The sequence below is a fragment of the Nycticebus coucang genome, chromosome 8, assembly GCF_027406575.1.
Source record: "Nycticebus coucang isolate mNycCou1 chromosome 8, mNycCou1.pri, whole genome shotgun sequence".
Taxonomy (NCBI): Eukaryota; Metazoa; Chordata; class Mammalia; order Primates; family Lorisidae; genus Nycticebus; species Nycticebus coucang.
The window spans coordinates 96,624,453-96,641,652 of record NC_069787.1 but is presented as its reverse complement, the minus strand read 5'-3'; the positions used below and the strand labels follow the sequence as shown (position 1 = coordinate 96,641,652).

General features: G+C 40.5%; 1 protein-coding gene across 7 annotated transcripts in view; it reads right to left on the bottom strand.

Moving 5' to 3' along the window:
* The window catches only part of DOCK3 (dedicator of cytokinesis 3), an 899,254-nt gene that overhangs the window by 88,489 nt on the left and 793,565 nt on the right, over positions 1–17,200 (bottom strand). For all 7 annotated transcript variants that reach the window (XM_053600715.1, XM_053600720.1, XM_053600716.1 and 4 more), the window contains one exon: positions 15,536–15,684. In XM_053600715.1, coding sequence (XP_053456690.1) covers positions 15,536–15,684 — 149 coding nt within the window. The remainder of the gene's footprint in view (positions 1–15,535; positions 15,685–17,200) is intronic.

The following is a 17,200-nucleotide window of genomic DNA, read 5'->3' as shown; positions in this document are numbered from 1 at the left end:
GTGTTTTTATTGCTGCCTAAGCCTACATGGAGCCTATTTTTCTACAGGTTGTGATAGTAAAAGAATGTGAGGGAAACAGAAGGAGAGCCATAGTTAGAACATTTCCTATTTCTGGCATTATGGGGATTGTGCTGGGTGGAGGATGCTCTTCTATTCCTCTGAGGACCTGTCCTATGCCAGACAGGGCTTTGTGACTGTCCACTGAGTGCTGGGACAGACCAGAGCTGGAAGACTCAGGCTATACGGAAGTGGGGCCCAGGGATGTGAGAGACCTGCTCAGAGGACCACTCAGCTCAGCCAGGCCCCCAGCTTTGTTCTTGTTTCTGACCCACATGTGATTGAGAACCTTAGAACATTGAGTTTTGAGCCCCCAAACATGTAAATCTCTTGAAAACCCATAGTCTTGCCTTTATGTCCAGTACTCTTATGTCCAGTGTAATGAAGTATATATTTCACATATTCACATATTTCACATTTTACAGCTCCTAATGACTCTGTTTTCTGTCTTGCATTCTGTGAGCAGTCCCCTCTTGCAAGGGCAGTTTAGCACAGTGAGTGTCCCTGCCTTTCATGTGGTCCTTTTTTTCCCCCAAATACACTCCAGGTTGCACAGACTGTTTCGTTTTCTCTGGCTGGTTGTGTGAATGTCTCGTACACATACTGCCTAGTCGGCTCTGTCTCTGAGACTCACTTACATACATCTCCATGTTATACCAGATGCCAAACAAACTGAATAGTGACTGCTGGTCTGTATGGGTCTTGTTGCCAAGGGGGTGTCTATTTCCACTAGGAGGGAAATGTGTCCTCTCTGGATAGAAGTGGTGTGTTACAATACTGGTGTCAGTGGTTTAAAATGCTGTTATGAGGATTTTATGTCCTGTGTGATGTGAGTGGCTTTTGTTCAGATTATAATCATTGTCAAAGCTGTGTGCTTTACTTTTAAACCATTCATAGTTTTTTTTCTGTTGTATCAAGTGTAATTTGAACTTGGAGTTACTGGGCAGGAATTACAGGAACCACACAGAATTCAGTAATACCTGGGGGCTCTTGAAGGAAAGAGCAGCTGTGTGCTTCCCCGGCTCCTTCTGGCTGGAGAGGAAGAGGTGTGGATGGAAGCCTGGGCACCTGTGTGTGTCCCAGTCCCTGCTCCCCATGGGACCAGCCTCATGAGGCAGCCACAGTGGGGCCTGGGAATTCATTGTCAGTAGAATTGAGCCTGGTATGAGATGCATACTGGGGGTGATGGTGAGCACAGATTGATTCCCTGCCAGAACTTCCTTAGATGCCCACCTTCTCATCATCTCCATTGCTTAGTGATGCCTTTTCTTAAGTGTGTGAGTTGGAAGAATTTTGTGTGAGTTGGAAGTTTGAGTAAGCATTTTCCTTCCATGTGTACTTTTAAATGATGATCTGTACCTGGAAGAAGTTAGCCATTGACATTGTATACATGCTGATCTGATTGTCCTTTTAATTTCTTGAGTTAACTTCAGGGTCTTGGATATTAAAGAGAAGAAGGAGACCTATTGTTAATGTCTCAGATTGTCTTTCATGAACAGGGCCAGACTATATCTATTTTAGTTCCTAGGACACAGGGTTGTCATTTGGATCATGAGAAGAAGGCCCTGCAATTGGGATAAATGACCCAAGTCTATTTTTCACATCAAGTGTTGGTCCTGTGTAATCTTTCTTTATTATTATTATTTTTCCTTAGTTTATAAAGACATAAGGCATGGAATACAGTTCCACTTCTCTTTCCAGAGTTGGTCTTTTTTGTGATTGCTTCCTGGTCTCTAGTATTGTCTACGGAACCTGTTTTCCCCTTGTATATGCGAATTACACATTTATAACTGAAAATGTCAATACATTAAATGATCGTTAACCTTAAAGCATGAAAAAAAAAAAAAGAACCTTCTCTAAAGAAGACAGATGAATGGCTACCAAACATATGAAAAAATGCTAAAACTATATAACACTGATGAAAGAAATAGAAGAACACTTTAATAAAAAGAAAGATATTCTGTCTTCATGGACTAAAAGACTTAGCATTTTTAAGATGTCAGTTCTTCCTGATTATATTTATAGATTCACTGTGACCCCAATAAAAATTCCAGCAAGAATTTTTGTAGATGTCAATATGCTGATTTTAAAATTTACAGGAAAAGGGAAAAGAAATTAGAATAGGAGGTCACACAATTAAGTTCATAAACTCATCCTAGAAAAAGTGCTACATACCTCACTGCTGAATATTACTATGGCTACCAAAGTACTTCCCTTGGGAAACTATGCACCAATGCCAATGCCTAGTTCACCCTTCGAGGCAATTCCGTAACTCTTTTTTCTGGAATGGCCATGAGAACTGTTGTCATACGAGGTCTGACAATGAAGTTTGTGAACTCATCCTAGAAAAAGTGCTACATACCTAATTGCTGAATATCACTACAGTCACCAGATGGCCAAGGGAAGTACTTCAAAGGTGACCATAGTATAGGGCTGTGTTTACTCTTGAGCCAAGTTTGGGCTAATGCAGCTGTAGCCACCACCTAGCAAAGGAGGGACAGGAAAACGAGGCTGTCCAATGTATACTTAAGACAATACCTACTGCTCCACAATGAGCTTCTATGAGAACAAGACAAGAGTAGACTGTACTCTCCACAGCTGCCCATGCTGTTTGCTGGAATAGATCCAGTTTAATGCTGGTCTATGCCCAACCCTCTGACTGAGTTTGAGGTGATGTGGCTAGAGCTACCACCCAACTGAGGAGGGAAAGGGGAGTCTAAGCTCTCTTAATCACACTTAGGACAATACCTACTGCCCTGCTATGGGCGGATGTGGGACTGAAGACTATCTTTCCCATGCCATTGCAACTCTACCAGCAATACCAACCTGTATTGCCTGAGTCTCAGTGGGTTGATCCACCGCTGCTGCTATCATCCACATCACACCAGCTGCCCAGGAGCCTGAGAACCTGCCTACACACCTGGCCCACCACTCCCATTATTACAGGGTGTCCAAAAAGTCCCCCCTAAAGTTGCCATACATAGGATAAATGGGACACTGTACCTAAATGTACCTTTATTTATAAAATATTCATTACAAATTTTACAAAATATTTATAAAATATTCTCTACACATTAGTCACCTCCTTGTAAAAATTTGTAATGAGTATTTTGTCACTAAAATCTCATTTAGCTACAGTTTCTCATTTTCCCTATGTAAGGAGACTTTGGGGATAACTTTTTGGACACTGTAGTTTCTGAGAAAGTGACCTGGAGGCCCAAGAACTGGCCTGCTAGGACCCACTAACACCAGTGTCACAAGCTTCTCTGGAGCCTAAAAACAGTCACACTCAGCCCATTATTGCCACCACTACAGCCTGAAGACTGATTCATAGCCTCAACTAATAACCATATGCTAAGTCACCAAGGACATAAAAGGTACCCACTGACCCTATGTACTACTGAAGATAACATATAAAAAAAACATTACTAAAACAAACCAAAGCCAAACTGTTCTACTCAACCAGAAACATATATAATCTTCAGGAGAAAATTTTTCCCTACAAAAGTAATTTCAAAAAAATTAGAAATGACTACTACACTAAATGTGCAGTTATCAACAGAAAAAAAAAAACAGAAAATGTAAAAACCAACAAATATGATACCAGTGGATATTTAGGCAAACACATTGCTAAAAGGACTTCACCATAACATATTATATTGAGAACATCTGAAGTTAAAGTGAAAGAAATAATTTTAAAATTATCAGGAGAAAGCATTTAGTCACCTATAAAGGGCACTCCTGCAGACTTCACAGCAAAAACCTTATAGGCCAGAGGAGAATTAGATAGCATTTTTGAAATGTTGAAAGAAAAATACTGTTAGCCAAGAATTTTATACCTTTTTTTTTTTTTTTTTTTTGAGACAGTGTCTCAAGCTGTTGCCCTGGGTAGAGTGCTACGGCATCACAGCTCACAGTAACCTCCAACTTCTGGGCTCAAGCGATTCTCCTGCTCTGCCTCCCAAGTAGGTGGGACTACAGGTGCCTGCCACAATGTCTGGCTATTTTTTGGTTGCAGCCATCATTGTTGTTTCACGGGCCTGGGCTGGATTCCAACCCACCAGCTCAGGTGTATGTGGCTGGCACCTTAGCCGCTTGAGCCACAGGCGCTGAGCCAGAATTTTATATCTTGCCTGAACAACCTTCATAAAAGAGAGAGAAATAGTCTTTTCCAGATAAGTATGCACTAAGGGAACTCATCACCACTAGACAGGCCCTGAAAATAAATGCTTAAAGGGTCTCAAAAACAGAAACCAAAGGGCAATATCCACCGTCATGAAAACATGAAAATGTAAACTCATAGGTCTGTCTCTGTCTCTCTTTTGAGACAGCATCTCACTCTCTTGCCTAGGCTAGAATGCAGTATTGTCATCATAGTTCACTGCAACCTCAAACTCCTGGTCTCAGGCTGTTCTTCTGTCTCAGCCTCCTAGGCAGGTGTAAAAACAGACACACACACCCTCGAAGTTTGTCATTTTTTAGAGATGAGGACTTGCTCTGTTGCTTAGGCTGATTTTAAACTCCTAGTGAACATATATATCTTACAAAACAGTCGCACAAAGGAGGAAATAAAAGCAATCCCATGCAATATGACAAAATTTCATCAACAGAAAGACAAAAAGAAAGAAACAAAGAATTTATAACACAAATAGAGGCCAGGTGTAGTGGCTCATGCCTGTAATCTCAGCACTTTGGGAGGCCAAGCCAGGAGGATCATTTGATGCCAGAATTTTGAGACCAGCAAAATGGGAGAAAATATTTGCAAAGTTTATATGCAACAGGGGCCTAATATCCAGAATTTATAAAAAAACTTAACAACAGCAATAAAAACCAAATAACCCCATTAAAAAATAGGCTAAGGACATGAATAGACATTTTTCAAAAGAGGACAAACTAATAGCCAAAAGTTATGTGGAAAAAATCATTCAACAGCACTAATCATCAGAGAAATGCAAATTAAAACCATAATGAGATATTAACTTCAATCAGAATGGCTATTAAAACATCAAAAAATGGCTCTGCAACTGTAGCTCAAGTGGCTAAGGCACCAGCCACATACACCAGAACTGGTGGGTTCGAATCCAGCCTGGGCCTGCCAAACAACAATGACAACTACAACTAAAAAAAAAAAAAATAGCTGGGCGTTGTGGGGGGGCCTATAGTCCCAGCTACTTGGGAGGCTGAGGCAAGAGAATCCTTAAGCCCAGGAATTGGAGGTTGCTGTGAGCTGTGATGTCACAGCACTCTACCCAGGATGACAGCTTGAGGCTCTGTCTCAAAAAAAAAAAAAAAAAAAAATCAAAAGATAACAGATGTTGTCAAGGTTGAGGAGAAAAAGCAATTCTTAAACACTGTTTTGTTTTTTTGATTTTTTTTTTCTTTTGCATCATAGCTCATAGCAACTTCCAACTCTTGGGCTCAAGCAATCCTCTTGCCTCAGTTTTTCTATTTTTAGTAGAGACGGGGTCTCGCTTTTGCTCAGGCTGGTCTCGAACTCATGAGCTCAAGCTATCCATCTGTCTTGGCCTCCCACAGTGCTAGGATTATAGGCATGAGTTACTGTGCCTAGCCTCTAAACACTGTTGGTGGGAATGTAAATTAGTGCAACCTCTATGGAAAACAGTAAGGAAATTTCTCAAATAATTACAAATAAAACTACCATTTGATCCAGCAATTCCACTCCTAGGAATCTACCCAAAGGAAAAGAAATCAATAGATAACAAAGATAATTGTACATCTATGTTTACTGCAGCTATTCACAATAGCAAAGATGTGAAATCAACCTAAATAGCCAAAAGAAGACTGGATAAAGAAAATGTGATACACACACACACACAAACACACACAATAGAATACTATTTAGACACAAAAAAGAATGAAATCCTGTCTTTTGCAGCAACATGGATGTAACTGGAAGCCCTTATGTTAAGTGAAATGACTCAGACAGGGAAGGACGAATACTGCAAGCTCTCACACATTAAACGGACGCTAAATGATGTGCACACAAAGAAGCAGAATGTAGAATGATGGACAATGAAGGCTTAGAGGGGTCAGGGTAGGGGGAATGATAAACAATTACTTGGTGGGTACAATGAGCATTGCTTCAGAAATATGCACTGAAGGCCCTAACTCCACCACAGTGTTATATATCAGTGTAGCATAATTGCACTTGTACACTATGAATGTATACAAAACAAAAATGTAAAGAAAAAATAAAGTATCTTTTTCAAACATGAAAAGAATAAAAAAGAGCAATGTTGGAGGACTCATGCTACCTAATTTTAAGACTATGAAGCTCTTGGCTTGGTGCCTGTAGCTCAGCGGCTAGGGCGCCAGCCATATAAACCAGAGCTGGTGGGTTCAAATCCAGCCTGGGCCTGCCAAAAAATGACAACTACAACCAAAAACAAAAAAAAAAAATAGATCGGTATTGTGGTGGGTGCCTGTAGTCCCAGATACTTGGGATGCAGACACAAGAGAATTGTTTAAGCCCAAGAGTTTGAGGTTACTGTGCGCTGTGAGGCCATAGCACTCTACCCAGGGCAACAGCTTGAGACTCTGTCTCTGAAAAAAAAAAAAAAAAAAGACTGTAAAGCTCTACCTGCCTTAGCATTTCAGAGGATAGGCTTACAGACATGAGACACTGTGCCTAGCCATGAGCAAAAATTTTGAACTAATTTTGCCAAAGAAATATAAGAATGGTAAATGAGCACATGAAAAGATAATCAACATCATTAGTCATTAGGGAAATGAAAACTGAAATCACGATGATGTACAACTATACACCTATTAGAATGGCTAAAATAAACAATAATACTAAGAATTGGTTAGTATATGGGGAAGCCAGTCATATACTGCTGCTGTCATATGTGTATGTATATATATGTGTGTGTGTGTGTGTACATATATAATGGTACAGATACTTTGGAAAAAGTTTGATAGCTTCTTACAATGCTAAACATACACTTAACACAAAACTTGACAATCCTATTCTTAGGTATTCATCTGAGGAAAAAAAAGTTTATATTCATACAAAAAGCTGTAAAGAAATATTTTAGTAGCTTTATTCACAATCACCAAAGAAAGACTTAAATGTCTTTCAAATAGTAAATAAATAAGGAGGTGGAGCCAAGATGACTGACTGAAGCTAGCTTTCCACAGAGGCTCCCATCCAGAAGGAGAGTTAAAGGACAAAAATTTAGCAAGTAACCTGGTGGATTTGAGCTGCACAAAGAGAGAAGGTTGAAGAATGCACATCAACGCTGCTGAGGTGAGCTGTGACCACAAGGATACAAACAAAAGGTACAAAATCCATCACCAAGCGGATGGGAGTCCCCTCCCCCATGAGAATGGCTCAGAGTGCCCCACAAACAAATGGGCAGAGTTCAAAGGTCCTCCCACTACACTCCACAGGAGAGACCCTCTAAAAACTGGACCTGCCTCCCCGACTAGGGTGCCATGGCATTCTCCTGCCAGGCATAAAACTGTATAAAACTGTATATATTCTCTACCTGCAACTCTGAGCTCCCAGCACTCCCCTCCACTTTCACTCTGAGGTCTGGAGGCTTGTCCCCCAGGAGTTCAGATTCTTGGGTGATTTCTCAAGGGGTGTGGACAGTGCCTGAACTGCAGCTGGTCAGTGCTGACTCTGGGGCATGGGAGTGAGGAGAGGATGGTCAGCTGAGAAGGAACCACACCATTGCTGCTAAGAGACGGTTGCTCGGAGCAGCAACCATCTTTTAGCAGCAATACAGCCAGGCATAAAACTGTGTAAAACTATATATTTTCTCTACCTGCAACTCTGAGCTCCCAGCACTCCCCTCCACTCTCACGCTGAGGTCTGGAAGCCTGTCCCCCAGGAGTCCAGATTCTTGGGTGATTTTTTGAGGGGTGTGGACAGTACCTAAACTGCAGCTGGTCAGTGCTGACTCTGGGGCGAGGCAGCAAGGAGAGGATGGTTGTCTGAGAGGTAACCACACCAGAGCAGCAGTTCCCTGAGGCTCGGAGCCGTCTTTTAGCAGCAATATGGCTCACTCATGGATATTCTGAAGCCACACTCCCTGTCTCCCTGGGCAACCAGAGGAGGCCGCAACAACCCGTGAGTAAAGGATTTGCCTGAGGCGGTACCGACTCACAGACCCAGAAAGCTCCCAGGGTGGAGCTGACCCAGAGGACTGCTTTACTGAGCCTAGGATGCACCTGGCCCTCAGGGGATCGTCAGCCTATAGACAAAGGAAGGCGGCAGGATAGAACTGACAGGTAACCTAATACAAACCTGCAGGAGCAAAGACAGGGCTTTGTAACTCAAAACAGCTTCTCTTCTGCAGGGGAATTTAGCAGTTCTGTTCAGTTCTGTCAGTAACATCAATCAGGGGCGGGGCTGGACCTGTGTGAACACCCCCCAACCTTCATCAAGCACCCGGGGCTGTCAGGGCTCACCTCCTCCTGCTAGATAGAGGCAGAGCGCAGAAGCCTGGCAGATTTCCTTATGATAAAGGCAGGTACAACCCCCTGGAAAATCTGTTCACTACAGGCAACTGGGTCACCCAACTGCAGGGCTATCAGAGACTGGGTGTGACAGAGGTGCAAGGTGGGGAAGGAGGCATCCTTTCCAGACTGATCTATTTGCTGGGTGGCTCCTCCTGACTCCTAGCAGCACTGGAGTAAGCCATATCAGAGTAGTCACCAGACCCCGTGATCCAGTTCCCAGAGACCTCTTAAACTCTCCCACCCGAGGCAGGTGCTGACTGAGACAATTGATTTGGACCTTTTGAACTGAGCCAATCGCCTGAGGACTATTCAGGTGGTGCCCTGGGTGTGTGGTTGTAGGAAGGTTTGATTTTCCTTTTCTAATTGTTGCCTGTGGTGGGCGGGGTGAATTAATTGCTGGTATTTCTCCACAGCTGAGACTTCAACCCAGAGTAACTGTTTCACTAGGGTTGAACAGAAACCAGCTGAAAACAAGACAGAACCACTTAGCCCCACCACAACAAACAGGGTCCCAGTATCTCAGGCCACAACACTGTACAGGTCCTTGACAAAGCTCCAGGGGAAAAATCAAAGGGAGTAAAACAATCATGGGGTGGAATCAGCGGAAAAACTCTGGTAACATGAATAACCAGAATAGATCAACCCCCCCAAGGAAAGATATAGCAGATGTAATTGAAGATCCCACTCATAAACAACTGGCCCAGATGTCAGAAATCGAATTCAGAATTTGGATTGCAAACAAGATTAATAAATAGGAGGAAAATTTGGAATTAGAACTTCGAGCAGCAATTCAAAAGTCGGAATTAGGAATTCGAGGAGAAATTCAAGAGTTGTCTCAAGAATTTAACGAATTTAAAGACAAAACTACCAAAGACTTAGACACACTGAAGCAAGAATTTGCAGCCCTCAAAGATCTGAAAAATACAGTAGAATCCCTCAGCAACAGAGTGGAGCAAGCAGAAGAAAGGATTTCTGACATTGAAGACAAAGCCTTTGAAAGCTCCCAAACTCTCAAAGAGGAAGAGAAATGGAGAGCAAAAATGGATCATTCTCTGAGAGAGCTCTGGGATAATTTGAAGAAGGCTAATATCTGACTCATTGGAATTCCTGCAACCGATGAAGTCGCCTTGCTAGGCACAGAGGCCCTTCTCTATGAAATTATGAAAGAGAATTTTCCAGACATGCCTAGATATTCTGAAATTCAGATAGCAGACAGCTTCAGAACCTCAGCACGAGTCAAACCCAATAAGACATCCCCCAGGCATATCATAATTAACTTCACTAAAGTTAATATGAAGGAGAAAATTCTCAAAGCAGCCAGATGGAAGAAAGCCATTACCTAGAAAGGGAAGAACATTAGAATCACTGCAGATCTCTCTGCTGAAACTTTTCAAGCCAGAAGACGGTGGTCATCAACTTTTAATCTCCTAAAGCAAAATAACGTTCAACCCCAGATCCTGTATCCAGCTAACCTGAGTTTCATTTATGATGGAGAAATTAAATACTTTAATGACATTCATATGTTGAAGAAATTTGCCATAACCAAACCAGCTCTTGAGGATATTCTCAGACCTATCCTCCATAATGACCAGCCCAATCCTCCACCACAAAAGTAAACTCACTCAGAAACTTTTGATCAAACTCCAACTTCCACACTGGAGAAAGGATTAAAAATGCCCACTGGACTTTTGAGAAACTCGATACCCAAAACTTCACCAGACTTATCAATATTCTCCATTAATGTGAATGGCTTAAACTGTCCTCTAAAGAGGCATAGGTTAGCGGACTGGATACAAAAACTCAGGCCAGATATCTGTTGCATACAAGAGTCACATCTTACCTTAAAAGACAAATACAGACTCAGGGTGAAAGGATGGTCATCCATATTTCAGGCAAATGGTAATCAGAAAAAAGCAGGTGTTGCAATTTTATTTGCAGATACAATAGGCTTTAAACCAACAAAAGTAAGGAAGGATAAGAATGGTCATTTCATATTTGTTAAGGGTAATACTCAATATGATGAGATTTCAATTATTAATATCTATGCACCCAAACAGAATGCACCTCAATTTATAAGAGAAACTCTAACAGACATGAGCAACTTGATTTCCTCCAGCTCCAGAATAGTCGGAGAATTCAACACTCCTTTAGCAGAGTTGGATTGATCCTCCAATAAGAAGCTGAACAAAGAAATCTTAGATTTAAACCTAACCATCCAACATTTGGATTTAGCAGACATCTATAGAACATTTCATCCCAACAAAACGGAATATACATACTTCTCATCAGCCCACGGAACTTACTCCAAAATTGATCACATCTTAGGCCACAAGTCTAACCTCAGTAAATTTAAAGGAATGGAAATTATGCCATGCATCTTCTCGGACCACCATGGAATAAAACTTGAGCTGAGTAACAGCAGGAATCTGCATACTCATACAAAAACATGGAAGTTAAATAATCTTATGCTGAATGATAGCTGGGTCAGAGATGAGATTAAGAAGGAAATTGCCAAATTTCTGGAACACAACGACAATGAAGACATGAATTATGAGAACCTCTGGGATACCGCAAAGGCAGTCCTAAGAGGGAAATTTATAGCACTGCAAGCCTTCCTCAAGAGAACAGAAAGAGAGGAAGTTAACAATTTAATGGGACATCTCAAGCAACTGGAAAAGGAAGAACATTCCAACCCCAAACCCAGTAGAAGAAAAGAAATAACCAAAATTAGAGCAGGATTAAATGAAATTGAAAACAAAAGAACAATACAACAGGTCAATAAATCAAAAAGTTGGTTTTTTGAAAAGGTCAATAAAATAGATAAACCTTTGGCCAACCTAATCAGGAAAAAAAACGAGTAAAATCTCTAATCTCATCAATCAGAAACAACAAAGACGAAATAACAACAGACCCCTCAGAAATTCAAAAAATCCTTAATGAATATTACAAGAAACTTTATTCTCAGAAATATGAAAATCTGCAGGAAATTGACCGATACTTGGAAGCACGTCACCTTCCAAGACTTAGCCAGCCAGAATCATGTGGAAATGTTGAACAGGCCCATACCAAGTTCTGAAATAGCATCAACCATACAAAACCTCCCTAAAAGAAAAGCCTGGGACCAGATGGTTTCACATCAGAATTCTAACAAACATTTAAAGAGGAATTAGTACCTATATTACTCAACCTGTTCCAAAAGGTAGAAAAAGAAGGAAGACTACCCAACACGTTCTATGAAGCAAACATCACCCTGATCCCCAAACCAGGAAAAGACCCAACAAGAAAAGAAAATTATAGACCAATATCACTAATGAATATAGATGCAAAAATATTCAACACGATCCTAACAAACAGAATCCAGCAACACATCAAACAAATTATACATCATGACCAAGTCGGTTTTATCCCAGGGTCTCAAGGCTGGTTCAATATATGTAAATCTATGAGTATAATTCAGCAAATAAACAAATTAAAAAACAAAGACCATATGATTCTCTCAATCGATGCAGAAAAAACTTTTGATAATATCCAGCATCCCTTTATGATCAGAACACTTAAGAAAATTGGTATAGAAGGGACATTTCTTAAACTGATAGAGGCCATCTACAGCAAACCCACAGACAATATCGTATTGAATGGAGTTAAATTGGAATCATTTCCACTCAGATCAGGAACCAGACAAGGCTGCCCATTGTCTCCATTGCTCTTTAACATTGTAATGGAAGTTTTAGCCACCGCAATTAGGAAAGAAAAGGTGATCAAGGGTATCCATATAGAGTCAGAAGAGATCAAACTTTCACTCCTCGCAGATGATATGATTGTATATCTGGAAAACACTAGGGATTCTACTCAAAAACTCTTAGAAGTGATCAAGGAATACAGCAGGGTCTCAGGTTACAAAATCAACATTCATAAATCGGTAGCCTTTATACATACCAACAATATTCAAGTTGAAAAAACAGTTAAGGACTCTATCCCATTCACAGTAGTGCCAAAGAAGATGAAATATTTGGGAGTTTATCTAACAAAGGACGTGAAAGATCTCTATAAAGAGAACTATGAAATTGTAAGTAAAGAAATAGCTGAAAATGTTAACAAATGGAAAAACATACCATGCTCATGGCTGGGAAGAATCAACATTGTTAAAATGTCCATACTACCCAATGCATTATATAATTTTAACGCAATCCCTATTAAAGCTCCACTGTCATACTTTAAAGATCTTGAAAAAACAATACTTCGTTTTATATCGAATCAGAAAAAACCTCAAAGAGCCAAGACATTACTCAGAAATAAAAACAAAGCAGGAGGAATCATGCTACCAGACCTCAGACTATACTACAAATCGATAGTGATCAAAACAGCTTGGTACTGGCACAAAAACAGAGAAGTAGATATCTGGAACAGAATAGAGAACCAAGAGATGAATCCAGCTACTTACCGCTATTTCATCTTTTACAAGCCAATTAAAAACATTCAGTGGGGAAAAGATTCCCTATTAAACAAATGGTGCTGGGTGAACTGGCTGGCAACCTGTAGAGGACTGAAACTGGACCCACACCTTTCACCATTAACTAAGATAGACTTTCACTGGATTACAGATTTAAACTTAAGACATGAAACTATAAAAATACTAGAAGAGAGTGCAGGGAAAACCCTTGAAGAAATCGGCCTGGGCTATATTATATGAGGAGGATCCCCCGGGCAATGGAAGCAGCTTCAAAAATACAGTACTGGGACCTGATCAAACTAAAAAGCTTCTGCACAGCCAAGAACATAGTAAGTAAAGCAAGCAGGCAGCCGTCAGAATGGGAGAAGATATTTGCAGATTATGTCTCCGACAAAGGTTTAATAATCAGAATCCACAGAGAACTCAAACGTATAAGCAAGAAAAGAACAAGTGATCCCATTGCAGGCTGGGCAAGGGATTTGAAGAGAAACTTCTCTGAAGAAGACAGGCGTGTGGCCTACAGACATATGAAAAAATGTTGATCATCTTTAATCATCAGAGAAATGCAAATCAAAACTACTTTGAGATATCATTTAACTCCAGTGAGACTAGCCTATATCACAAAATCCCAAGACCAGAGATGTTGGCATGGATGTGGAGAAAAGGGAACACTTCTACACTGCTGGTGGGAATGCAAATTAATACATTCCTTTTGGAAAGATGTATGGAGAACACTTAGAGATCTAAAAATAGATCTGCCATTCAATCCTATAATTCCTCTATTAGGCAGAAGATCAAAAATCACATCACAACAAAGCTATTTGTACCAGAATGCTTATTGCAGCCCTATTCATAATTGCTAAGTCATGGAAAAAGCCCAAGTGCCCATTGATCCATGAAAGGATTAATAAATGGTGGTATATGTACACCATGGAATATTATGCAGCCTTAAAGAAAGATGGAGACTTTACCTCTTTCATGTTTATATGGATGGAGCTGGAGCATATTCTTCTTAATAAAGTATCTCAAGAATGGAATAAAAAGTATCCAATGTACTCCACCCTACTATGAAACTAATTTATGGCTTTCACATGAAAGCTATAACCCAGTTACAACGTAAGAATAGGGTGAAGGGGGAAAGGGAGGGGAGGGAGGGGGAGGTGGGCAGAGGGAGGGTGATTGGTGGGATTACACTTGCGGTGCATCTTACAAGGGTATATGTGAAACTTAGTAAATGTGGAATGTAAATGTCTTAGCACAATAACTAAGAAAATGTCAGGAAGGCTATGTTAACCAATGTGATGAAAATGTGTCAAACGGTCTATGAAACTAGTGTATGGTGCCCCATGATCACATTAATGTACACAGCTATGATTTAATAAAAAAAAAAAATAAATAAATAAAGTAAATACAACTCAGCAGTAGAAAACTACTAACATGAGCAATCTCTCAAAGTATGATGTTAAATTAAAAAGCTAGTCTCAAAAGGCTTGATTGTCTATACGACATTCATGAAAAGGCATAATGATAGTGATTAAGAACAGATCAGTAGTTGCATTAGTGAAGGATAGAGGAAAGGGTTGACTAAAAAGGGACAGAAAAATATAATTTTTAGGAATTTAAAAAACTCTTCACTGTAGTGGTAGTTATACCACAAATCAAAATGCATGAATTTTGCTCTATGTAAATTGAAAATTAAATAAATAAAAATTTAAAACTTGATGTTTTCTTGGTCTTCTTACTGTTGTAGTTACTCACCTACTATAAAACTACAGGTTTGTCCCAGAATCTCAGAGTTGGAGGGAGCTTAATGGGTAACTTGGTATAATTCCCAAGCCAATGTAGGTATTTCCCCAACAGGCTTTCTGGGAGCTTCTGTTTGAAGATCACCAGCAAAGAGAAATTCTCTATCTCCCAATGCAGCCCAACTCATAGTGGATAGTTTTTGCTGCTAGCAAGTTATTTCTTTTATTGGCTAAAATTGGCTTCCCTATAGCTAGTTCCTAGTGGTCCATACTAATACTATTCCCTAGTGCAGGGACTATATCTCCCACTTAGTGGTGGCAGAAGAATTGCACAGGAGGATAATTTGAAGCCAAGGGGCTTGCATCTCCTACACCCACACCTCTGTGCAGTAGTCTGTGATACCCTAGGCTACCTGAGTCATAAGAAGTCATCTGTTCTGGTCTCTAGCCCTAGAAATGCCTGGATCATATAGTGGGAATTCTCTGGAGAAGGACAAAGTGCTCCCAGGACCTTTCCTGAATAAAACAGAGCGGTTACAGTCTCAGTAATTTTCTCCTTGATCAGGAAGTTTATTCTTTTCCTCTGATTCTTTTCTGGTCTCTAGCTTCATGAAGAAAATCCAAAAATCAATTCTGATCAGCAAGTAAAGGAAAATCCTTGAATAGGATCTGACTTGACTGAATTACAGCCCATCCTGACTATAACCATGGCTTGGTTACCAAGGCCACCTGCCTGAACAAAGGGGTCCATCCCAGAGGAGAGTACCTTGGACACTGCCAGGTATTGTCTTACCTGTTTAAAGTTGCCATTTTTCCTTTGTTCCCAGTCCATCATGTCATGAAAAATGGGAATCATGATATTCCGCACTTCTGATTGTGGGACCAGTGTCACACCCAGAAAAGGACCAATCATTCCAGGAATAAAGTGGATCTTATGTTCACCTGAACACAAAATGCAACAGATATTAGTTCATGCCTACTTTTCTCCTTCAATAGAAGCTTCCCAATTGGGGCCATAGCACATCCTATGTTATGTACTGGAAGCTTCTAAGAGCAAAGTAAACTCTCTCCTACAGTTTCTGAGATATTTTCTCTGTTTTTCCATGGATAAAACTGGCCCAGCCCAGCTGAAGCAAATGTTCAACAGGCACAAAACTGCTTTTCCAAAGAACTTCCTAAAAAGTTCCATAACTACCTGAAAATCTGTATGAAGTCAAGGAACAGAGTTTGCTACTCTAGACATGAGTTTCTGAATATATGATAGTTTCAGATGGTCTATTCACAGCATTTATGTAGCAAGGAAAAATCCATATATCTCTTCTTAAACACAATGCACTCTTCGTGGGCATTGTGTTTAAGCAGAAATATGTGCATTACCTCTAACCCAGAAACTTTTAAATGATGGAAATATCCCACTCCCAGAGGTGTGAAGTCCACAGAACTTTTCACTGCTCATGTTCATGTGCTTCCTGGACAGCCCTATTCTGATTGGCTTAGAGAATCTCCCTTTGCCCACTCTGAAACCCCATCACCACATCATATTTCTGATAATAGCACTACACCTACATAGCTCAGCTTATCTTATCCTTCAACTTTCTTAATGAAGCCTTTCCACAGTAAGTGAGAGATGTAGGTTTCTCTCTGCTTGGCCTGCCATCTAGGGCCTATTACCAGAAGCCAGAGCCAGCACTGAGGACTGTGGGATAGGACTTTTCTTTTTCTGCAATAGTGAAACAGAGTGAGCCATTGTCCAGAGCTCTGATTTAAATTCTTCAGAGACTAGGGAGGAGACAAATTGTGGGCATGTGCAATAACTGCTACAGCCAAGTAAAACCAGTTTTTTTTGGATCACAGAACGTCATTTCCACCAAACGCAATAAGGAAGGACTGGCTTTATCAGGCAAATCTAGTATCTTTTTTAATTTCTTCCATTTTGAAAGACTATCTAAGAAGCAAATGTTAGCCCTGAGGCTGATTCTTCATATTCTGATCATGGTAGTTGGCATGATTGCCTGCCTGTTACATTCCTGGAAATTTTAGAGTCACCTTCAGGGTTAAAATCCATATCTAAACTATGCTGGATATAGAGAGTAAGAGTACTACAGCTATACAGTCTGCTTGAGGAAATGTATCCCCATCTAGGGATAGAAGCCCTTATTGCTGGCAGGAATCCTTACACTTTGCTTGCTGCCTCTAGGTTAATGGCAGGAATGGATAACCGAGGACTATAGGATTTTATGGCCATCATTCCTACAATTTTAGAGGTATGAGCTCAGTTGAAAGCAGATTTTACTTGAAATAGTAACAGTAGCTTTCTAGCATCCTGACAGGCCATTTAGAATTCTAAGGTATCATAGGATGGCCTATCCAGACACTATGGCCACCCCAAATTCTACCCAAAACACTGATCTGACAATTTTAGATTTAAAGCAGTACATATTGGAGAAGCTATGCAAAG